General features: G+C 41.7%; 1 protein-coding gene across 1 annotated transcript in view; it reads right to left on the reverse strand.

Moving 5' to 3' along the window:
• The window catches only part of LOC108721370 (homeobox protein caupolican), a 45285-nt gene that overhangs the window by 10418 nt on the left and 9098 nt on the right, over window positions 1-25769 (reverse strand). The window contains exons 2-6 of the mRNA XM_018445893.1: window positions 20610-21002; window positions 12742-12875; window positions 5573-5931; window positions 1286-2297; window positions 1027-1110 (exon numbers count right to left, since the gene is read on the reverse strand). Coding sequence (XP_018301395.1) covers window positions 1071-1110; window positions 1286-2297; window positions 5573-5931; window positions 12742-12875; window positions 20610-21002 — 1938 coding nt within the window. The 3' untranslated portion in view covers window positions 1027-1070. The remainder of the gene's footprint in view (window positions 1-1026; window positions 1111-1285; window positions 2298-5572; window positions 5932-12741; window positions 12876-20609; window positions 21003-25769) is intronic.

The following is a 25769-nucleotide window of genomic DNA, read 5'->3' on the forward strand; positions in this document are numbered from 1 at the left end:
CTTTTTATTCATAGACCTTTTTGAACGATGCAATGATTTGTGTAGAATTTATACATGCAATAAATTTGTATGTGAATCGTTTATTTGACGCGACACACATAATTTACGGAAAGTTTACGGCAACACTACTATAGCCATATGTTGGCTTCTCTCACGACGCTTTGAGGTATCCATCTTAGGGTTAAGCCCGTTAGTAAGGAGATCTCGCTCGTGAGACCCAAATGCGAGACTGGACCGGAGTCGTCCGTTCGGTCACCAGCGCGACAGGTTGAGGTGTGCCCGAGTGTAGTGTTCCAACACACGCGGGCACGCACGGTATACACAGGCACACGTGCGCGTACACACATAAAAACCTACGGCTGACTGGTGTGGTAAGAGAAAGACGCGGTTAGCCAGTGGTGATTCCATTCACTGATTGAAATCTCCGTCCATTTGTCACTGTCAAGGAGGTGGCGATAGCCTCTTTCTCCCTATTTCTCTATCTGTCTCTCTCTTTCTCTTTCTCTACTCAATCGTTGCCTCTATCACCATGGACTACCCACACGCTACTCAATGTGTGTCCGATACCATTATTATTTCAACTCGAGTCGCTCAGCTTAACGACCAATCGACACGCCGGATATTAATTTCTTATCGATTGTTCCTGTAGTGTCTTGGTAGTGCGCGAGTTTGGCGCAACACCAGTTCGACCGGCGCGCCTTTCGCGTCGTTCGCGCAAGCGAGAATCGTTGTATCGATTTTTGTGCCGATAAGCCGGTCATGTACCGTTGCTTCGGACAACTTACCTTCTTTCCCCCTTCCACCCGTCCCCTTCTCCGTTACCCATCTCATCGGCGCTTCTTTCTTTTACAGTCGAAAGTAAATTACGAACATCGCTCGACGTGATATTAACGCGGCCATAATATTATAGACTGAAGAAGAATTTTAACTTTATTTTTCTGCAGAAAATTTTCGACATACACGAACGAGAAATGACATAGCAAAAGGAATGGACGAGCGATAAAATAATACAATACTGTCACTTACTTTGGGAAAGACGATTATCGTTTTCCGGATCTTGGTACGGGTTCTTAAACTGGCGAGACGAAGCCACTACCCATCGATTGCGAACTGGAACAAAACATGCATTTTCTTAATCATTTTTTATAATTTTTTATTATTATGAGATTCTTTTTTGTTACATGCCGAATAAAGATTCATATGTTTTTTAAGTAAAACAATTTAGTAACACCAGTCAACATTAAAAAGTCGACAAAATTTAACGTCAGACCGTTATTCCACTCACCCTTTGTAAAATGGTTTAAATGCGGTGGTAGCTTCCGTGGGTGGCAAACTGGCAGTGGTTTGATGCTGGTGAAGAATAGAATTCTGGCCAACTGACGAGAAATCCTTATGCGGTGAGCTCTGTAGACGAGAATTAAAGGACGAGGCGCTGCTAGTCGATCCTGAACTCGTCGACAGATAACCGCCGCTACTGGGATGATTCGCGCCGTAGGGGATATTAGGATTGCCATTAGTTGCGGCACTAGCGGTGTTGCCACCAGGACAGTAACCGCCCGGTGGTGCTTGGATCACTCCGTTCGGCGTGGCCACCTTCATATTGGGCGGTGTCTGGGGTGGAGTGTCCGTGCCAACCTCTGGAAACCCCGCCGCCGCCGCCGCTGAGGAGGACGCACTCGAGCTCGAGCCCGACGACGAGTTAGGATTGTAATGGAGTTGGCCACCGGACGAGGACGAAAGGAAGCCGCCGTATCTCGCGGTAGCACCCGAGTAAGGTGCTGTCGCTGCTGCCGACGGGCTCATCCCCGCCGAGGAGGGTAGAGCGAACGAACTTCCCAAGTTTCCTCCACCTCCGCCACCACCACCGCCACCGGCGCCACCTCCCGCACCTCCTGGACCGAGCCACGGTTGTTGCGAATGATGATGATGTCCTTGATTGGGCACGTGATGTTGCTGTTGTTGAGGATAATGTTGCTGATGATGTAAATGGTGATACTGCTGATGGTGGGGATGCGACGGTGGTGGCGGCGTTTTACACGCCGCCGTGTCCGCTAGGGACCAAATTTTGGGTTTCGTTGCAGGGATCGGTACACCACCCCCACTACAGTCTGATTTGATACCCTCTTCTTTCAGATGATCCTCACTGCCATAACCTTGATGATGATGATGGTGATGCTGCATCGTGTGATGAAAGGGATGCTCGCTCCGTCGGCGGTCGTCCTCAAGTTCTAACTCGTCTTCATCGTCGAGATCCTTCTCATGCTGTAAAAGCTCCGCTTTCACATGCCTCATTGGTTCTGAAAACAATCGAGGAAATTTATGACTTATTGAAAAACTTGTAAATTGTTAAAATAGATAAAAGATATTGTGCATGAAATTGCCTAGCGTTCGCTAAAGATGATCCGTAAAAGTGGATATACACGAGAAAAATATAGACATTAATGGTTTATAATATTTGATACGCAAAAGTGAGACGTAGAACGCGAGTCATCGTAACGGGATTCCATCGTCATGGAGGGTCGTCGAGCGACGGGAAAGTGCGGATATTTTCCTTACGCCCCTATACAGTTAAGCTGTAAGAGATGCTGTGAAAAAAGGGAGCGAAGCCTTCAACCACTTTGGGGCGCGAGAGATTTCAGTTTCCCTTCGGGGCAATGAGTGGGGAGGATGCGCGAGTGAGTGGATAAGCGAGAGATAGAAAGAGAGAGAATGAACCGTATCCATCTCCTTTTTCTCCGATCTCCCTGTCTCGTCGTCTCTCGGGGCACTCCATGGATCGTCCCGACCGTCTGCCAGCCAGCCAGGCAGCCACTGAGCCAAGCCAGGCAGTCAGTCAGGGGTGAGAATTTCATTAAGAGGTTCGAATGTGTCGGCAGAGGGTTTACTTGATGGGTCGTCAAGCGATAATTCCCAAGCACGAAGGGCGTGCTACACTCTTGAGCGTAAGAGAGACGTAGACAGAAATGAAGAGAGAGAGAGAGAGAGAGAGAGAGAGAGAGAGAGAGAGAGAGAGAGAGGTGAGAAAAAGAGAGTTTCGGTTTAGGGCGCACGCACCCCCTTATAAAGGGAACTTCTCTCTTATGGGCCAACTAAATAGATACTACCGTCGAGTCCACAAGTGGCTCTTTAACTTTTGACCCTCTTTTATCAGACGTTAATCTCGTAATCTTCATACCGTGTGGGTGGATTCTATGTTCAAATTGAATAACTAAATTGTATTGGGCTTGACTTTACCCGGTCAGAGCGTTACTCGCGCGCAAATTACAAGCATACAATAATTTTTCTATTCTAATGTTACATTTCGGTGATTTACAAGACAGACCAAACTTGCCCGTGTAACTTATGTAACAATAGTCGGGTTCCAAAAGCCTGAGAGTTTGAATACATATTCTACTTGAATACGAATATTTCAACCCTCGCCGCATAGATGGCTGACAGTTTGTGTGACCTATCTTCCTCAGCGGCTCGGCGTAGAAATTCATGAGCGCGCCAAAAGCTCCCCTTTGAATTTCTAAAGGTCACCGGCACAGAGCGAGTGAAGACATGTACGTGTATATCCGTTCGCATACCGAAGTGTCGATACATGTTCTCGCTATTTATATAGGAAGAAGAGAACCACGAAAATTTTAGACGTAAGAAACGCCAACGTCTGTGCTTTCACGCGACCTCACACGGAAGAACCGGTGCGACGAATCAATTTCTCATCGGTTCTCGTCAGCCTTTCTCAGTGTATCGTCGGAGTGCTCTCCTCCGCTCGCGCCGGTCCTTTGAAATTACGAGCTATTGCAGGACGCGTGACGTAGCAGGATCTAGGTGTCCTGAATCAGAGGAGAGATCGAGACGACGAGAGCATACGACAGGATGAAGGAGAAGGAGAGCACGCGCGCGCGCGCGCGAGAGAGAGAGAGAGAGAGAGAGAGCCGATATTGGCCAATGTGCGGTGGGGTAATGGTGGCCATAGGAGGGTCCGTACCATTCGTCTCGCCGCGGGCGCCGATACATCACCGTACCTCGAACCAGCGTTCTCTCATGTGTATCTATATACATTCACAATATATATACATGTATGTACATATATATACATATGTGTATGTACATATATATACATACATACATATACATATGTACATATATATATGGACTTCGTGGCACGGAGTGGATATGGTTCTACGGATGGCTACTCAGACCGGGCGCACCCTCTCCCTCTTGCACGAGCACACGCATACAATTACGTGCTTCTCTCACAGATCTGTGCTTCTCGCGCATCGTACATACACCTACACGCTCACGGCAAGCTCACGGGCAAGCAGCCCGGTCCAGCACGGGGTGTCCAATACCAATACCGGTACGGCGCGGCGTCGGCCCGATTCACCGGGGGACCGAACCGAGAGCCATTAATCTCTTCGCGCGGCAACCCGCAACCCGTCACTGTGTTTACCCACATGTGAACCATTATGTCCGCCCCCGCGATGTAGAACCCACTCCGTACCGCGCACTCCGTTTCGCCGCAAATTCCTAACTGGCCGTTTCCGGTCGCTGTGCGAAGAAATTCGTCTCGACGAGCGAATTGTTCTCGGGATGCAAATATTTTTGATAATTGAATCATTATTTGGAAAACGAATCGTAGTATTCGGGCCTCTGACTAAACGCGTGTGACGTGCTTGCGGTGAATAGAATGCTGAAACGAACGAATTTTACAGCTATGTATTTCAGAATCGTTAGCCGTAAAAATTTACGGTTGATGGGCAACCCACAGAAGCTCTCGAGGAACGACAGGTACGCGAGCGACAAGATTAAAAGCCCTATCATCGATCTTTCGGTCGAAGCATGGAGCGGAGATATATATTTGCAAGAGATATCTAAAAACGGTACATGAATTCCATCAAAAAGATTCAGGCAATCTTTAGAAACAACTGCTGACCGTCCGGAGTTAAGTCGTAAGTCCGATTCATTGTGAACGAAATACATACTTGCGCAATACGAGAAACGCCAGCTGATGGGTATTCGATATCAGGGAAACTAGTCACGCGAAGGAAACACGCCATCGACATTCCGAAGTCAAAGAGATCGGCTCGCCTTGCACGCGTTGGACCTACCGTCAAGAAACAATTCTAACTCTAGTTGACTGATACTTCTCGCAATATTGATAATCAAACGTTTCTAACGATAGAAATTCTCTGATACCACCAACGACGAGTTATCGCGAATATTATTCTGCGCCGCAGCAATTTCTGTCTTTCTCAGACTGTTTCTCGAAGCAGACGTTGCCGGCTAGCCGTTTTGAATATTATTATTATTACTCTCCCGGCATTCTTTTTTGCAGTGACGTTAGCAGACACGCCCCTCGTTTCATTTCGTTTCATAGTTTGTAGACTTGTTAGCGGCGTAAACTAAGATTTTGCGTGTTAACTTCAGCACGCCCCGCGACTACGAGCAATTTTCTAAATCGCTCTCGCAGATAGCAACGTGAAAACGTGACGGCTCATATCTGCAGGCAGCGTTTTACTGAATAATGAATTCTGACTCGCTGTCGGGCAACGGATATCATGCGTGGAAAGGAAAAAAGGCTTACCGGTATCGTCGAGGCCCCGCCTCGCATCTTCACCGACTCGGTCGCCTCTGTTATCCGACGCGAGATCGTCCTTTTCCTTATTATCTTCGGAATCGGTGAGCACCGCATCGTCATCGTCGTCCGTCTTGTTCTTCGGTTCCCAGGTCATCTTGTTTTCCTTTTTGAGGCGTCTCCGCGCGTTCGCGAACCAAGTGGAGACTTGCGTCAGCGTCATTTTTGTGATGATAGCCAGCATAATCTTCTCGCCTTTCGTCGGATACGGGTTCTTCTTGTGTTCGTTCAGCCAAGCCTTCAAGGTTGCCGTCGACTCCCTCGTGGCATTCTTCCGCCGCGCTGCCAGGTCGTACCCAGCGCCGTACCTGAAAAAGACAACGAAAAAGATAGCTTACAATGAGACGTCTCCTGAAATTCTTTAAAAATTGCATTACGCTCGAGTAAGCAGCGGCTTGTAAACAGGAAGTGCAATATGAGAAAAATCGAGATGCAAAGAACTCAGTAAACCGTAGATAATATTTGCACACGAATCTCTTAGTTCCTATTACCAGTTACTAATTAATCGATATGTATAATATACATTTTTTTATATATATAGAGGTCGATTATAATCTAGGACATACACGGAAAAAACAGTTTTATTATCTAAAAATGTAACCAGATACGGATCTGAAAATTTTATTGGATTATCGAAAAATATATATAGGACACTTAAACTGGTTGCTACAATATTATAACTTTTGCAGCATCGTTTATCACGCTCGAGTTTCTACATAATTATTTTAATTGTCTAATACAAAATTATTTTTAGCTCTGTATCTACCTAAATTTTTAAATACTTCAGCAAAATCGTTTTTTCCGTGTATTTATTTCTTGTGAAAAAATTTAGAAATTACAATCAAATTACTAGTTGTATCTGGCCAATAAACGTCAAATGCATTATTAACGATTGAGTAATCGCCGTTAAGCAACACTCTCCGTTTGCTTGCCAAAAGGTAACTATTGTTCCATATTTGTCGAAACAGGCCACTCCACTGGTGAAGTGGTATCGTGTCGAGGGTGTGAATTCCCTGCAGATTTTGGCAAGTCCGAAGTGCTCTGCACGAGCCCTCGGCTTTCCTAGATCCATGCCTTTCTCTCTTTCTTTCTCTTTTTCTCTTTCTCTACCTCTCCCTCCTTTTCTCTTTCTCTCCGCCTTGCTGAACATCAAACCCCTCCGGGATAGAGGGGGGCAGCATCCTACTGGGTCGAGGGTGATACTCCGGCAAATATATACGGGGAATAAACCCCCAGCGGCGGCGTGATTCCATCGTGCACCCCCGGCACTCACTCGCCGTAATGGCGATTCGATCGATCCCCTCTTGCTCACCCCCTCATGCTTGCTCGCTCAGTCTCGTCTACTCCTCTCGCGTCTCTCTTCCATTCCTCCCTGTCTCCCTTACGAAGAACCCGGGTGCACGAGTATGTTATAGGTGGATACTGTTATATACTACAGGCTAAAATACCTATCGACGATCCATCGGCTGTGAAACGATGGAAGAGGCGCAGTGGTTCGCGATAGCGGCGATGGTAGTGGTTAGTAACAATGTTTTGCCTCGAGCGGAACACATCCTGACGAGATACCTGCTGCTGTTGCCCGCCGGTGGGATAAATGAAAATTTCGTAATATCGACTATCGAGTGACGACGATTAAAAGATCAATATTGATAATCAATAAATTTTCGAAATAATATTCTCAGCTGTTTATGAGTATTCTACAAATTTTGTGAGAATAGATTTAAATTTACAACTGTATCCGAGTAATGTAAACAAATATTCTTGATGAACCGCAACATCGATCAAATATTATACATTCCTGTATTCGATTTATGACAACTTCCTCCAACATTGTATACGGAAATAATCATCAATCGCGGATTCTTTATTTTCGTTGTGGCGCTGTTAAAAATAAACTCGTTGTCAGAGAGAGGTATCCATTTCCACTTTATGTAATCGAATTAGACGAGTGCACGTCGGGCGGCGGTCAGATTAAAGAAATCGTTTGATGCACGCGGAGAGGAAGCCGAAGAGCAAGAAAGAGAAAAGCGGAAATCGAGGTAAATCGAATGAACGGCGAATTATTAGATTCTCGCTTTCACTCAACGAGCACAAGGCTGTGCAATCCACTCCCTGTACCACCCTCCGTTTACCACTGCGATCCGCATCCGAGATTGCCGAGATGACCGCGTCGATGGGGATGGAAATGGCAATCCGCAGGAGGCTGACTCGAAGAAGGTGGAGGACGTTTCACCCTCTATTAAACTCCCTCGTACAAGGGAAAGGCGGCCGCCGGGATACGTCGCCAGTAAAACGAGCCTCTCCTCGACTTCTACGTTTCTTTTTTTTTCTTTCTTTCTTCGTTCTCCTTCGGCCGTGTTCCTCCTTTCGCCTGCTGCTACCGCAAGAAAGCGGCCATGTCCTCGAAAGAGTCCTATCGATTTTGATAGGCTTCCGCGTCCGCCGTTGATGCAGTTGCGACCATATGGCAGCATATGGCAGCATTCGCGAAAGGACGAAACAATGAACCATATTATGACGGAAAATTGTTAATTCCATTGCGGATATGTCCTTTCTTCGGGAAATCCGAAAGGTTCTCTAATATTTTCTGGATTATCAGCATTACAAAGCATCATATAACACAGGTTTTGCATAGAATTGCTTTAACAAGAATTCATAATAAGAATCTATAATAAGAACTTACTATAGGAATTCTAGTTTTGCACGTCCAATCTGACGCGATCAGACAATGTTAAAAATCAGAAAGTTAACAAATTCGCGGAAGAAGGTAACTGTCCGTATTTTGAATCGCAGACTCGTCAGGAATCGACAGCGAACGACGATACAAGCTTGCAGATATAATCAAAGTTCGCCCCCTTCGTTAATATGCGCAATTTCGACTGCCTCCCACACTCCAGGCCGCGCCGGTGTGCTACGCCACGCAATTATCTACATACACAACGAGTCCGCATCAGCATTTACATACTAAGTGTACCGTTGCGTGCCGGGAGAGAATCGCTCGGATGTGATCACGTCTTGTATATGCGACGATGTAGATGCGACGACGAATGGAAGCAAGGTAAAAACTTGGCGAATGTGCGACGACCAGTCCAATCTCCTTTCTTCCTTGTAGCACGTCTCAACGCGATTGGTCCGCGAAAAATCCTACCGTTATTCGCACTCGAGTTATGAAGCTATCGGTATTCCGAAAATGTCAAGTTTTAAATTTTACCGTGAATTAAAATCGCGCAAGCGAATGTCCAATACAGAAAAGAAAGAAGACGTTACATTTCTCTTCACGAGTATCGTGATCGGATTTCGTGATATGTCTTGAAATCGGAACAACAAGCTAGTATGCATAATAAGCGTATTTGAGTTTTCATAAATATGAGTTTATATATGCTAAAGGAATGTAAACGCCGAATGTATAAAGATCTAAGTGTTATGCTTATAGTGTGACAGCTCACGGACTAGTAGATTGCGAGTGAATGGCGCTATCTGCTATCATAAACTTCTCCGACACGTTCTTATCGACTCTTTGTCGATGCTAAAGCAAAATCGTGCGACGAGCGTCCTTGAAGAGCAAACGTATATAGATTTTTAATATGTAATTTGCCAATAAACGTGCAAATATCAAATGTATCTCGTGTGAATTTCAACGTTAATTCAAGCTGGCATTTAGAGTGACTTATTTAAAAATTATATCTTCAGCGATTTAAAAATCTTTAATCTGACACTAACAGTAAACAAATAGGAACGAATATCTTTTTTATTGTCAGTTAATCGCCCGTCAAAAGGCCGATAATCAAATGTCGACGTTATCCGATATCGGATTCGGCAAATGGATTTCGTGCAATAACAAAATGAACTCGGAGTTATAGCATTGCCGCGCGTATTTCTGCACAGATTGGAGTGTAACGTCAATTTAGAAGCGCGGTATCGTTCCGGGGAATGAAAGGACGAAGAGAAACGTATCGTATACGTGAAACGAAATTGTCGGCAGGCTCAGAGGAAGGTTGAAACGATAGGGATCGAAACGATAGAAATTCCTCCACTAAGGGAGATAATAACAATTCGAAAGGGTGTATAGAGAAGCGCGTAATGCTAGACACTGGCAGCACTCGAGCGACTCATTAGAGGCTTTGCATATGGTGGCGTCAACCTCGAAAGGTTAACCAATATTGGCAGAACGCGCGTAATTACGTCCTCCAGCCTGGTATAGCTGCGTATATATAGAGGTACCTTCAATAGTTACGCCCGGGTTTGGATGTGCAAACGTTTCCTACCGACTAACCAGCCAACCTACTGCATATCTCTCTCTCTCTCTCTCTCTCCCCTCTCCCTCCCCCCCTCTCTCTCTCTCACACACACACACACACACATACATACATACACATACAAACACCTTCTCTTCTGTGCAATTGTGTATAGCTTACGGCTGCGTTTGCTCCGTACTGCCATCGACAAGATCCGCCCCTTATACTCGCGCAATCGCTACGTCGTACAATACAATGATATGCTGTCTATTTCTAATCACCAATTTTGCAACCTTTTTCTTATTCATTATTCCAAGACAATCATGGATAGTAGCAATTACGATAATCAATGAAATTATTGAACTATACGTCTGAGCCTCGATATTTTATTTTTAAGATGGCGCGAAGAGAATCTGGGCGTTTTTTTTACTTTGTCGATCAGTAAAATGTGCACGTTCTCATACGTGCTTTATACGTCGATATATCAGGTGATTTTTTTTTTAGTATTAGATGTAGCTTCAGGAATTTCCAGACGATAGAAAAGACACGAATAAGTAACCGGTTACGGGAAATCAAAGATAATCATCAAAGAGAAAAAGGCCGCACGTTTCTATAATGCCGGTACAGTCAATGTCTATAAGCGATCACTGATAATAAAAAGCGGTATCTCCCGATCGGGTTAAAATTAAGATAGCATCACTGCAGCATTTGCTGACATAGTGTCCTTTTAATGGATAAAAAGAGCTGCCGCGCAATTATAGCATCGTTAAATATGTACAAGATTTATATTATATCAGTCTAAATATATATAATTATCATATATTATGTATAATTATCGATCTAAATATATGAGAAAGAAAAAAATTTAATTTCATATATATATATTTCTTATATCATATTGCATTAACATTTTGTTATCGAAAGCTACACGACAGCTATTTCGATATTTACATTTCCATTCAATAACAATTTAAAATGTTGTCTTAATACACAAAGAGCAAACAGACATATTCATCTATATCGTCCAATAACGAATAACAAGGCAGTAAGATTCGCGGGAGTGTGCAACGGCGCGAACAAAGAAAAACAGAGAAATCAATCAATTTACGTAAAGACAACAGGAAAAAAGAGACACTTCTGCCTGTTCAAAGTGTCCTCAAAGGAACCCTTTCGTGTCGGTAACGACATATTTCTCATTTCCTGTAATCAGAGCGTTCGCGTCAGAGCGTCCCAATCGAGTCGCTTCAATTTACACCCTCGCGCGGAGCACTCCCTCCTTGTGTCGTTATACAACGTAGTCTGCAACTTTCAACGCTGCCAGTAAAACAATAGCGGTCTGACGGCATCGAAAGTGACGGGGCTCGTAGTAACCCGTTAAGGGAAGAGAGCGACCGGGGCGGAGATGAGGGAGAAACGAGCGAGAGAGCGGCCGTCGTATTATTAAGCAAGTAAATTAATAGAGGCTTGTCCAGGAGAGGTGGTGAGAGAGCGAGGCAGTAAGGGCACTGAATTCCACGATAAACAATGCCTACCGTCGGAGTTTCTCTGGTAGGCGCCGCTGCCACCACCGCCACCGCCACCTCCACCGTTGCTCCCGTTGCCGCCGCCGAGCACATGCAGACTATACAACCACCCGAAAGGGTGGCTCTGGAAGAGGGAGGGAGAAGCCTCCCGTTGCGTGAGTCACAGCGCGCTTGCCTATTCCTGAACGTCGAGCATGAACGTATGTGTACGTGTGTGTATTCACCAGGCGGCCACGAGGGTTGCTAAGCGAAGCAAGTAAAGCACCTGTGGGAGCCGACTCGTCCGGAGGATACGGAGGTGGCCGAGGAAGTAGTCGAAAGGGAGTAGACGTACGCGAGGAAGTGCGAGAGGAACGGGTGAGAAGAAGAGAGGGAAAGATAGAGAGGGATTTAGAGCCGCGAAAAGGGAAAGATAGAGATGAGAGTAGAGCGAGAGAGTACACGGAGACGAGAGTAGAGTGGTGAGTAGAGCAGAGAGAGGCCTGGCGAACGGGCGAGCCAACCCCGGGGAGGAAGCCAATCAATAAACTCACTCACTCACTTGCTCTCCTACGAAGAGAGACCTACTGCTCTCCCTATGCTCGCGATGTGGCGATATGTGTATGTGTGTACGCCAGTATACGTATGTACACACGTCCAACCTAGAAGCCTCCATTATATACGCCCACTCGGCTGCCTACAGCCATTTTGTAGCCGTCCGTCGTGTTTGGCCTAACTCGAGCGCCGATACCTTCAACCCCCTTCGAGTTCGACAGAATTCGGAAATCGCGGCAACTACTTCGGCCGAATGTCAAGTCGATCGATGACGATTACATCGGACGCTATCATATTAATGTTGTTACACGCGATCAACTTGTGCAAACGAGCTATATCTGTTTATCTTCGAAACGAGATTAAAGCTGGACGTTTAAATTGGATACATATATCTAACGTATCATATTATAACATAAAAATTACTCTACGCCGGCAGTGGTAGTTCTATCGACGACGAATAGCGCTACGGTTCTTCATATCTCGCCGATACGACCAGCGCGATTTTAACGGTCCATACGCCACAAACGGTGTGCTTCTCCAGGTGCGCGACTAAGGGGGAGATATTACGAATTCGCAATAACGATAACCGTCGTCGCGCGGAAACGTTTCCAGCGGGGAATATACGTGGCAAGTACGACGGGATCGTGACTCTTGTTTTAATGGCGGCTCGCGGAGGTAACGGGACAGGGGTAAGAGGAGAGGTGGCTCGGCTCTCTCTCTCTTTCTCTCTCTCTCTCTCTCTCTCTCTCTCTCTCTCTCTCTCTCTCTCTCGAGGTAGTTTAATCTAATGGAGTCGAGAGACCATGAAACCTGGCGATAAACTTACCCGTAGGCGGCCAGGGTTGGATCGTAAGGGTAGTAACCCGTGGCGGCAGGTTGAAGGGCGGCCGTGCCCCAAGCAGCACCCATGTCCGCCGTCATGCCCATCCCCGTCGCGTCCTTCAGCCCGTACGGATTACCCTGCAAGAGCAGAGTGCATGATAAGCGCTAATTTATTTAGTATGTCGCTGCATCGCGCATATAAATTCTCCTACAATGTAAACATGCTATCGACATGCTATCCTTTTTATCGCGACGTTAAAATTAAAAAAGAAACAACGCGGCATTGATCGATATCGATCCTTGCGTGACACGAGCAATTCAGGAAACTAATACAGATCCATTATGGTTAATGCTACAGATTATGTTCTGCATGCTGAGAGAGATTATCGCAAGCCTGTATATAGAAACCCTTTAAAGGTTCAATCCATCTCAATTTTCACTGATAGACTGGAAAGACACAAGGAGTCGTCACGATCGTATAAATATAATATTGGATCTGAATACACAGTGTGTGGTTTGTAGTCTTAAAAAACTTATATGAGCGGGATAAATGTTTCTGAAAGAAATCTTTCAATCATCTTTTACTTTCGTCTTAATCACCCCGTGAGAGATTAAGAGGTAAATGAAAGAAGGCCGCGGGTTTAACCAGGCATCTCTAAGACATTATCGCAGACAGACGTCAGTTAGTCGGTGTATAATGTCGTCACAAGACGCGTTGTAAAGGCACACTGTAAAACACGAGCAAAGAGAAAAAAAAAAAGAGTGGAAAAGAGAGCAAGAAAGAGGAACGCAGGTGTGAGAAAAGAGAAGGAACGTGGAGGCACGTTACGCGGCTAATGGTAGCACAATGGGGGATATTATTAGTGCAGCGGCTTAGGAGTGGTCTCTTTGGCGCCACGGAGTTTCATATTACATCTAGTCGTCGACGTCGTCGTCGTCGTCGTGTCTTCATCGTCGTCGGCGTTCACCTTCTTAATTCCCTGCTCGCCTTTACCCTTCGTTTCGATTTTCGAAGACTCTAACGGGTGTCCTTGGTTCTCCCTCCCACCTTTCTTTCACCTTGCTCTCGGCCCTTAGTCCCATCTCGCAGTGGGTCTCCACCATTATATATATATATATGTAAATGTGTGTGTGTGTGTGTGTGTGTGTGTGTGTGTGTGTGTGTGTATATCTTCGTCTTTATTTCTCTTCTTTTCAGAAGCTTTAATGGCGAACTGCGGGTGGTCCGACGTCGACGCTTCAGACTATTGTTACGACTGAGCACAGTCACACAGGGTCACCGGTCACTGGTTTAACCGATTATACGAGCACGCCTGTATTAAGGTAGCAATAATCGTAGTGTTGCACCCCAAATCTTGCGACGTATGCGACGTATGCGACGCATTAGGGGGCGCGACAGCAAGGTGGCTCTAATTTGATACCCTGTGTCGCTGTGGGTTCGACACAGTCCATCAAGTTAATGCAATAGCGCCTATAATTGTCTCCTCTACAGGGTGCTCTAAAAACGTAGATCCGTATCATTCTTGACAAAATATTTTTTTTATCTCTATCTATGTGCTATTCGATATACGATATAAATTAAAAATATATATAATTTAAAGTTATGCGTCGATTTCATAACGATTACCTTTTAAAAACAATTGGTACAATTTTTAGATATAATTTAGAATGGCATCGCTTAAAATTTAAAGTAATATTTATTCATATATTTACGATGTAAATAACGCTTTCTACGGTGCTTACTTTTTTAAAAATAAAGGTTATTTTGCACATTGTGAGACTTATAGGAATCTTATAGGGTATTTTTTCGACAATTCATCGTATTACTTACTCCATTCAATGCTAATCTGATTCTTATTATATTGTAATGCCCGTCGAATCGGTCCATCGATTTGAATCGTCAGGAGCACATGCTTCCTGCTTAACTATATCCTATGAAAAAGATCAAAGGAAGAGAGAGGAAGAAATCCCATTGAAAAAAAAAGAAAAACAAAAACTATAGTGAACTTGATAAAAAATAAAAATATAAAAGATACATAAAAATTATATAAAATAAATTATAACATATTTATACCTCATATAGCTATTTATATGATGTAAAAAATATTTTATTTCACTTTTAATTAAAATGTCATTAAAATTTATACTTGTACTATTAAAATAAATATAATTTAGAGATATACAGAATCTTTTTTCTCAAATATCTTTATAATTTTTTCACTACATATAATAATATTAAAATTACAAGCGGCGTTTCGAAAAAAACATCAATCTTGAAAATTGTTCATTTTTATTTCATTGCTACTTAATCTACAACAACATATATTATGTGTATGTGTTTTTTCCAATTGCGAGAATAAGAGCAGAGTTTGAATTATGTGACATATGTAATAATATGTATACAAGGAAGTGTAACGAAATAATTGAGAGAACATTGTTATGCAAAAAATTAAGCATATTACTGTTCCTTGTATCTTTGCGTGTATAAATTCTTCAAGAAATTATGACCATTAAAGAAATATTTTTTTCTCTAGTTTCTGAATGTTTTATCACTTGAATGTCATAATCTCACTTGAAGTTTCTCTTTAAAAAAAAAAAAGAAAAACACCGCAATATGAACGGAAAGGATTCCATCGTCAAAATACTCAAAATTCCCGGCAGTCAGACGTTTATGGCATTCCGAGCTACACCCTGTCGTATCATTCGTCATCCAACTGCTGGCAGTGATGGTCGCGTGCGCCAAATTACGCCACGGCGTTGAAATTCCACGAACGATTGACCGGCCGGACTGCAATTTATGCCGATAAAGATGCAAAACTATGACGTCCGCGCGTCCCGCCGTCTCGTGCGACAAATAGCATTCTTGGGGCTTCGCCAGGACTAAACCAATACGCACGAGGGAGCATCCCTTCGTCCTTCAGCTCATCAGTCTCAATTACAGCGGAACTCACCCGCGCGATCGACTGTTCGCGTATAGAATGATAGAGTAAAAACACCGACAACTATGATTCTTATCTATATACGCGTATACACAACTACTTTCAAATACTTCTTCAACATTGTACGAACATGGTAAAAAATTTTTTTATAGAAAATTTTTCACAAAGTAATTGATGAATGAATTCTGATATTGAGAATTACGAGATGCTGAAGAAATAATCATCAGTCGAAATTGTACTCGTATGAACTAATAAATTCGTAAAAATTAGAGGCAAGGATTCTGCAATAATTTTACGCAATTATCAATATATTACTCGCGGATGTACACGCGTGCAACTAAACGCACGCTGCACACGGCAATATTGCACGCCAGCCGCGTTTAAGTGCCAATTATAAAAGCGTAACAATCTACGATTAAGAAAGCTACGCGTGTTACGCTTTTCAATGGGCCGTAAAATAACGCACGATATCACGGATCGAAACATTACGACTTTCGTATTGCGGCAGACACGTGTGCTTCTCCACAACCGCGGAATATTGATAGATACTGATGCCGTTGGATGAATATCTAAGTTTCATATGCATGGGGAGCAGCATATCCTCAGCATCCTATTAATAAACTCATAATTAATATTACAAAATAGCAAGCATTTTCGTTATCAAATAACTTGATATTCCGAGATAACGAGTTCCAAAAGAGAAAAATATTCAATTTGCTGTTCTTATTTTCATGTTACTGGTTTTATGCGTATTATCCATATGATAAATGTCTGTCCTCAGAGCGTTCTATGGAGGGAATACAGTCTGCCAATTCTTTTTTTTTTCTGAGTCTTTTAAATTTCCGAGTCTTGAGATCGCAGTACGAGATCTAATTAGTATTTACCAATTATTCATAGCCTTGGCTGTTATTATGAAGATATTTACATTGAATTTACATGAAAAAAATGTTCTGGCTTTACTAACAAAAAGTACAAACAAAATGAATTCTAATCATATGTATCAGAATTCTGATTATTATAATTGAATTTTTTATTATCTCGACTGCAAGGTTGATATATTTAACTATAAGTGTCTGATTTGTACCCTTCTGATTGAATCTACCTGAATTCCAATTAATGCAACGAGACTTTCTTTCAGTGTATAAAATATCTATCTTAGATAAGATATCTATCGCAGAATCTCTCACGCGATATAACGATACATTACGAATTTTTACCCTATTAAGACAACGTCTAAAGTACAATCCTACTATACGTATCGCAAGCAATGCGAATAAAACGCAAAACATCAAGGGAATTAAAGTTTAAAGCACAAAGCGCTGTGCGCGGCGAAATTCTCAAGGAAAACGTCGTCAGAGCGAATCTCGGAATCCGTTACGCCGACATATAGTCACTACGCGAGATAAGACGAATCCGTCGGCTGATGAGAAGAGGTTTCCGTCTACTACCATTGCTCCCCTATCTCGCGCAGTTACGTCCTCCTTTCGTCCTTTCTCGCGTTCGCGCACTCCCGCCGCCGCGGTATCCCCCATGGCTCCCATCCCTGTTTCATGGCATCCCGCGTATTGATTCTATAAACTCGTTCGCGAGAGCGATGAGAGCTCTCTCCTCTCCCTACTTCCCGTCCTTTCGGTGTCCGCCTCTTCCCTTCCTTCATCGTCGATTCGTTTGACAGAGACAATCTCGCTTAGCGCATCCGCGATAAGCGGAATTCGCAAATATCATATGGAATATATTTTTCTGCAGGAATTTTACATATGAATGCAAAAACAAGGAAAAATGTCGAGATGGCCTTCTATCTCAGAAAAAAGGCATTCCAAAGGCATTTTCATGTTTGATATATCAATATCGATATTTCAAAAGAGATGTGTAATTAAATACATGCTTAAGCATGCTTGACGGATTCCAAACACGCGCTAGCTCGACAGTAGATCTATTATTAGATCTGGCTATTTGTCGAGAGATTAGCAAAAAGTTAGAGAATGTAATACGATTGTAATAAGACCGATTCGTAGTGACGTAATAACATCTTTAATAATATAGCTACATCAGAAAATATTAATTAATTGCAATTAAAATAGTAAACGTATGCATCTACTAAACGTAGTGACGTAATAATGTCTATAATAATATACATAGTTACATCAGAAAGTATGAGTTAATTGTAGTTAAAATAGTAAACGCGTATATTTACTATTTTAATTGCAATTAACTCATATTTTCTGACTATATATTATTTTATTACGTCACTACGAGTTGGTGTTATTAGAATAGACAGTATCTTAGTTTTTGCGCTGATTTCGCGACTGATATTCAGACCTAATGATAGATTTGCGGAGTATCGAGCTTGCGCGAATATGCAATCTGCCAGACAGACGTGTTTAATTAAGTATATTATCTCGTAATATTATCGCGTGAAACTGACTGTAAAATGACACGGAAAAATTTTGTTGAGTAAATTCCGAATATTTATACAATATTTTAAAATTTAAATCTTAGATTATAGGTACTACTCTGTGATATCGGCGCAGTTTAAATGAATTTGTATACCAAAAAATAAGTATACCAAATCGATACTCGATACGATACAAGAATACAAAATCGCAGGACATATCGCGTATTTGACGCGCGCTCTGCTGTTTAGATAAGGGCTTGTGTCGTATCAGTGTTTATCTGTCCAGAACATGCACTGATTACGCGGCAACATCAAAAAGCCGATGGCTTTTTCAGTCGTACAAACATAACAATTCGTGAAAATGAAAATATACTGTAGAGATAGCTATACACGTATTATCTGATTATAGGAGGTAATGACACATTTACGGCACACGTCAATGGCACGCCGTCTCGTGCCATTATAGAAATTGCCATTACAGATTGATTATGCCGTACATAATATCGTTATTAAAAGTTGATTTTAACGATAATCGCGTTTTTCACGTGGAAACAGTATTCCCTTGACAGGTACCTTTTTTTGCCTTTTTACTAAATTATGACGATTCCGTCTACTTACTTCGTAAACGCGTGACACGTTAGTCCAACCGAGCTATACCGATGAGAGATCGTTGCTTACATGCGATTTAGAAAATTACGTCTGCAAATTTACGTCGCTAATTGCGTGTGAAAAATGAGAAGTGTCTCCCGGATGGTAAATGCATTCGCTGAATTTCACTCGAGATAAACTCCTGTCTACAAATTACATGCAATGAATCGTAGCGAATATATAAATCCCCGCGCCATCGAATCGCAGCGTAAAACGGAGCAATTTCCGACTACATTATGAGCCATCGTAACGATTCCTTTTTCCTAGATTTTCTTCTCCATAGCAACTTTATTTTTGTCTCGGGCCATTGGCCGCGCGTGGAATACATTAATCGACAACGCTACCTAAAAGCAGCCAATTAGTATAATCGTCCGATAAATTCAAATTTAATTGGCTACTACGCTTTCTTTCACTCCGAGAGGTGCTTATCAGTGTGAATGTAATGCATCCATGCGATCTTCTAAATCGCAAAATACAAGAGAAAAATCAGATTGTATTATTGGTATCGTTTATCTTGCATGCGTCTTTATATATGCAGAATACGATTTTTATTTGAAAGTAGAGAAGCAACTAATTTTACAGACATAATTCCAATTCAGGAAATTTCCAATATTATATTATAATAAAATTACAGATAAAATTCTGTAGCGAATTTTAGATTGTCTGAAACTGATTTGACGCGTTTCTCTAGATTTCTAGCTTCTCTGGGACTGAAGTACAGTCGAGGAGGATTCCCCGGTGACATATGCGAGCGAATTCGTCACTGGCAGCCCCTTAAGAACGTAACGAGCAACCTCGCCTTCCGCGAATCGAAACTTAAACGAGATTATCGGCCGCTTCTCGAGAAAGGGACGAGTGAATAATTCGACGCAGCCGGTACTGATCCAGTCTGCGAAGATGCACGAATTCCAGGGCAATCGAAGGGGCTGCACGATCCCGACGTCCGAGAGAGGGTTCCGTCGTCGGGAATTCCAAGCTAATTCGCGGCAACACCACGTGATAATCCGTCTTAAGTTAATACTGAAGAAGCAATAATCGCCCGGCACGTCTAGAACGACGAATCGATCAATCTGCATCCGGCAATGACCGCGTTACACGTTGCGAAGCATGAGACGATCTTTCGTAGGTAACAAGAAAGTTACGATATAATTTTAATGTTATAGTAAATTTAAGACTACGGGAAAAGTCGAGGGATTTTGATTCTTGAAAAACAGAACTAATTTTGAGATGGAATAAAAACATAATAATTAATTTCCTAAACTATCAGTAATAACTATAAATTTTGTTTTCTAATATTAATAGTTTTTGCTTGAAATCATTAAAAAAATAATTATTAACGGTCAAAGATTTATATTAATTCAATTATATCATTCCCTTATTTCAAAAGTAATTCAACTAAAAAAATGTGATTTTCGAGTCACGAAAGTTAAGTAAACATCATGAAAGTTAAGTAAGTATCCATTAATCATCAAAAGTGAATCAAAACTTTTGATTTTTTACTTGATAAAAAATCGTATAAAAATTGTCACAATTCAAGAAGGGCTTTTTTTTAAAATTGTAAAATGGAAATGACAAAAATGACAAAAATTTGATCACGTTAAGAATCTTTTTGTCTCATATTATTTGATTAGTCAATAATTTTCAAGTTCAAAAATAATTATTCTTCTTTTCAGGGAAATTTAATTTTTTGAGTTGTGTCAAACACTTATTTTTGAAGTAAGAGCGATATCATGTTTATGTGTATCTATAATCGTTTTGTATCCTGAATATTAACATTGATTAACGACCATTTTGATATTTAAAAACTGGTACCCGCTAAAAGATAAAATCGTTTAACACAATATTTTTAACACTGATACACTATCATGTCAAAAATACAAGAAAACTTACCAAAGGCGAATAGAACGCAGAGCTATCCATACCGATGCTAGGATAAGGGCCTTGATCGGTGGTGGAGGGCGTCGGCGTGGGGTAGGAGGAGTAGGAAGTCGCGGTGGGTAGTCGAGGATAAGTGCTCAACGCAAATCTCGCGGCGTTGTCGTATTGGCAGCTGCACACCGTTTGCCCCGTCACAGGGTCCGTCATCATGGGCCTACCGTTCTCACAGCAACCAGGTCCGGTGGCGGCACCACCCACGGGGGTGGTAGCACCGCCGGTACCTGCGGGCCCGACCCCCGTCGTCGTTGTCGCCGTCGACGAAGGCGATAGAGCACCCGGGCTCAATGCACCCGCCGACATCGCCGGCGACGTCGCCGTTGTCGGTTGCCCGCCACTCACCAGGAGCTGAAAAACAAAAGGAAAAATACGTCATTAACATAGTATAATTGCGCGCATGCATGATTCGGAGAAGTTCCATACATTTCCTTGTAAAATTAGGAATTAGTTTTTCTAACTATTGTTTCAAGCTGACTTTGATATTCGTGCGTGATAATAGAAACCTCGTCTTCTACAGAGATTCATTTTGCATTCTCTTCATTTTTTAACGTAGATACATATAAATAACGCGTAAAATAGCTGTTCGTAAGCATATATGCATAGACGTGTCATGATAAGGACATACATATGTACTACATATGTATATATAGCTAAAAAAAACACAAAAGATATATTTTTTTCTAGTATCTCAGTGCTTTTTTTAGCTAACATTTACATCGTCTCAGCGACCTCAAAAAATCTAATATTCACAAACATCGATAATAGTGTCCTTCTTTTTGCCAAGGTAGAGATGGCGAGAAAAAGATTCTACCTGAGATTTTACGGTTTTTTTTTCTTTGTATGAAAATTCTATCGATGAGCCTTCGATAATCATCGTCTTTATCTTTACGCGCAAGAATATTTTATATAAAAAAAAGTATAAGATATATATTTCATGATGTATTAATTTTATCGAAACAATCTCAGCGCCTAACGGAGAGCGATTATTCCTCCCACGATTAATAGCTTTGTTAAGCTCGTATAAACAGAAAGAGACGTCACTCTCATGTGCGTGCTCGCGCGCAGGGGATCGCTGCCTCACGCTAAATTAGCCCATTGTAAATGAGAACGGAATGAATCCCGGTAATTAATATGGCAAGGGCGCGGAGTTATTTCGAGAGGACGGGAGGCTCGAGAGCCGCCGCGACGAGTCGGGTTGTATATCTGCGTTGATAAAGCCTTCTCTCCGACAGCTCTCTCGCATTCCGTTACATACGGAAGAAAGAAGGAGGGAGGGAGGGAGAGAAAGAGAGAGAGAGAAAGCTCGGAAAACGACTCTCTCTCCCTCGTATGTATACCTTTCTATTCGTAGACCGTGTCGAAATCACCCACGAAAACGCCCACGGATTGTTACGGCGTGCGCGTGACGAATAGAATCGACGAGAACTTTATTCCCGCAAACGATTCTCCTTCGCATTTTAGCGTTTCACCTCTCTCGTGAATTATTAAAAGCCCGACGCGGCGCCGCTTATCAATTTCAAAGTCAGCGCGTTTACAAAAATATAGCGACTCGCGGCGAAGTTTTTATATATACCGATGGGAGCCTCTATCGTTTCTCGCACGATAAAATACATAACTGCGTCCCGCGCGGTCGTTAAGCAATACCGCGGGGACGCGATTCACTTCAATCTCCTGTTTGTTCGAAAGTTCGACTAAAAATAAATAAAGATGATGAAGATTATTGTGAGTATAATTATGTGGAGTCACTCAGGAATAGAATCAAAATGATACTAATCTAACAAACAAGCTGTCGTTATTCATTGTCATTTTGATGTCAAAATGACGTCTTTAATGTCAAAATAACGACAAATAACGTCAGTTTGTTTGCTGGAATACGACATCACTATGACTTCATTTGTCACTTATAAGTAAACAAATTTAAATCTCGTAGGACCGACATGCAGAACTCACTAATAATACACTGTTAAATTTATGTCAAATTTAACTTAACCTGAGTCGCTACTGCTCCTCAATCATATCGTTATTTTATACAATTATAAAACAATGGTTATATTTGACATTATGTCAAATTGACACAGTGTCAATTTGACATGATATAAAGTCAAATTTAACTATCGTTTTAGTAAAAAATAATGATATATTTAGTAGGAGTGGCGACTCACGTTAGGTTAAATTTGACACTGTAGTTAGGTTTGACAACTTATAGATTTAACAGTGTATATTAAAGGTCTAATGCCGGTCAAAGCTAGATCTTTAATTGTTTCTTTAAATAATTCAAATTGTGAATTATATATATATATATATATCATATATGTACTTGCATATATACCATATTTGTAGTATTCACTACGCGCCGAAATTTTTTTCCGGATTTTACAAACGCAGCTAAACTACTGAAATAATATCACAAATTAAATTTTGATGCTCAATAAACATCTATTGTAGAGATCTTAACCTAATAGAATCTGTAAATGAATTTTTAATTATTATTTTTTTATTTACGTTGCCTATAATAGACGTTTCGTACAAATTTTGACTACAAATATGGTATATATGCAAGTATAATACATATATAGTACATATATAATTCACAATTTGAATTATTTAAACTTATAAGTGACAAATAGAGAGAGGAGCATTTTCCAGTGAGAATACAGCGTAACACAGTGAATTATTACATTCTTGTTGTTTGCCAACATTAAACAAGGACACAATGTAATACTGTGAAACGATTTACTGTTACACTGTCCTTGCTGGAAAACGTCCAAAATTGTTTGTTGGGATACGACATCATTATAACTTCATTTGTCACTTATAAGTAAACTTATATAAGTGACAAATATATGAACATTTTTCAGTGAGAATACAATGAATTATTACATTCTTGTTGTTTGCCAACATTAAACAAGGACACAATGGAATACTGTGAAACGATTTAGTGTTACATTGTGTCTTTGCTGGAAAACGCCCAAAATCATGCTGACTTACGACAGGGTATTTTCCAGAAAGAAACACAGATGACACAGTGTCACACAGTGAATCAATATATCTTCGTTGTTTGCCAATGTTAAACATGAAATAATTCACTGTGTTACATTGTGTGTCTTGCTGGAAACAATATTATGACTTTTGTGTTTTACTTGGACATTTTTTTTCTGAGAGACGCATGAAGAATTTAAAAGATGCTCGATACAGCATTCGGCTGTCCTGTTTATGCCTCGAATTACGCGGTTTCAATGATTTGCATAATTATCTGGATCTACAATGAACCATCTGCATAACTATCTTCGTGAGAAAATTCGAAGAGTCGCTTCCGCAACACTGAGCCATTTCCGGCTCACGCTGTTTACAATCTTGTGCTCATCGATTTTCCGTGAGCGTGCGTCAATACGCTCGCGTATTTTCACAAGAAATATCACGGAAATCCACGCCGTTGCAAAAATAGAAGGGCGAAGGGACGGCGCGTCGTATCGCAGGATCCGCACCGAAACTACCGAAAGAACGAGGTAAACCGAACTTTCGTGAACAAAGACCCCGCGCACTTTCGTCATGGTGGTATAACGGTGGTGGTGGTGTAACGGCGGTGTGGCGGCGGACTTCGGGGACATGCTATGCGCGCGCGCACGTGTGTCCTCGTTCACGCATAACAACACGCGACACGTGTGTGCGCGTGTATATGTGCACTCGTAGTCTCTCCCCGACTCCCTCCCGGCCCTCTCTCTCTCTCCCGCTCTTTTTCTCCTTGCTTCTAACGAAACGTTCCGGGCACCTCCAGCGTGTCTGGAGCCATTCACGCCCTGCTGGGTTTCCCACCGGAACCTTTTAAGACCCCACTTTCACCCCCGCAGCAGCCGCCGGCGCGAAAACCCTTCGGATTTCGTGGCGCAGGAAGAGTCGCCGTGATATGGTCCTATCCCGCCTTCGCTTCTTGTGCTCCACCTTGTCACCGATCGTTTCACGACGCGCTCGTTGGCAACCCCTCGAGTAACCAAACGTGTCGGATTTTGTACGAATCCTGATACGAGCGCTATCAGAATTTTCTCTTCAGGTTGTATACTACTAGCGTACTTTTTTTTAAACAATTGCTAATACGTGGAGAGAAATAATTCCAAGTATATATATATATATATATTTTATAAATACATGAGTGCGCATTATACTGGTTATATTTATCCGCAAGATCGATTAGAAAGCAAGAATACTTGGATTCTTTTATTTCTTGATATTTGTGGTTTGTATAATATCGTCCGTGAAAAGACTTAAACAGCAAAAATGCTTAGATCCTTTACTGCTTAATATTTGCGGTTTGTATAATAGTATCGCTGCTCAAGTAAATTTCTTCTCATGAAAAAAGGTACGAGCGAAAGCTTACTAATTTGATGTCCGGAAAATGTCGGCTATTATCGGCATAATTTCTAGAACAGTGCGCATTACACCGTCCCGCTTGGCCGCGATCTAATATTAATTTTACGTGTGGAAAGTTATGTCGCCAAAGTTTTCTGGAATTTATAAATGATGGTTAAATAGCGAGTAATCTAATAAGTAAATAGCGAGAACGTTGATACGTTCAATTTTTCTCGAACTTAAATCGGATTATCCAACACACAGAGAAATTTTGTCGTAGATATATTACATTTGGAAATGAAAATAAAATTAGATAAACCATGCTATCTATAAAAACTATAAATTTTACATTTTTAATACGAAATATAAAACATTTCTTTTTCCAATTTGAACGTCTTTTGATTTAAATCGTGTTTAAATCGGTCATACACAAATGGCTACGCGTACATTGAATTATTATCGCATGATCGATAATTTTCATTATCGCAAAAGAGAAAGAAAATACCTGAAATGAGCGGCATCTTCTAAGAATAATAAGTCAATGTCGCCTATCGCGATGATTAATTGAGAGATAGTCCACCAATAATCTATCTTGCGAAATTGACAAGATTCGTCACTTTGTCAAGATAGAAAGCATTCTCACTTGCGGCTTTCACCATGTATAACTTAAGTAGCGATCTTTGTAACGACAGAGTGACACAATCGGTGAAAAGTGAGTTCAAAAGTTTTTATTTTATTACACTCACGCTGTAAAAAATTTTACAACAAAAT

Source organism: Mycetomoellerius zeteki, unplaced genomic scaffold (assembly GCF_001594055.1).
Source record: "Mycetomoellerius zeteki isolate Tzet28-1 unplaced genomic scaffold, Tzet1.0 scaffold168, whole genome shotgun sequence".
Lineage (NCBI taxonomy): Eukaryota > Metazoa > Arthropoda > Insecta > Hymenoptera > Formicidae > Mycetomoellerius > Mycetomoellerius zeteki.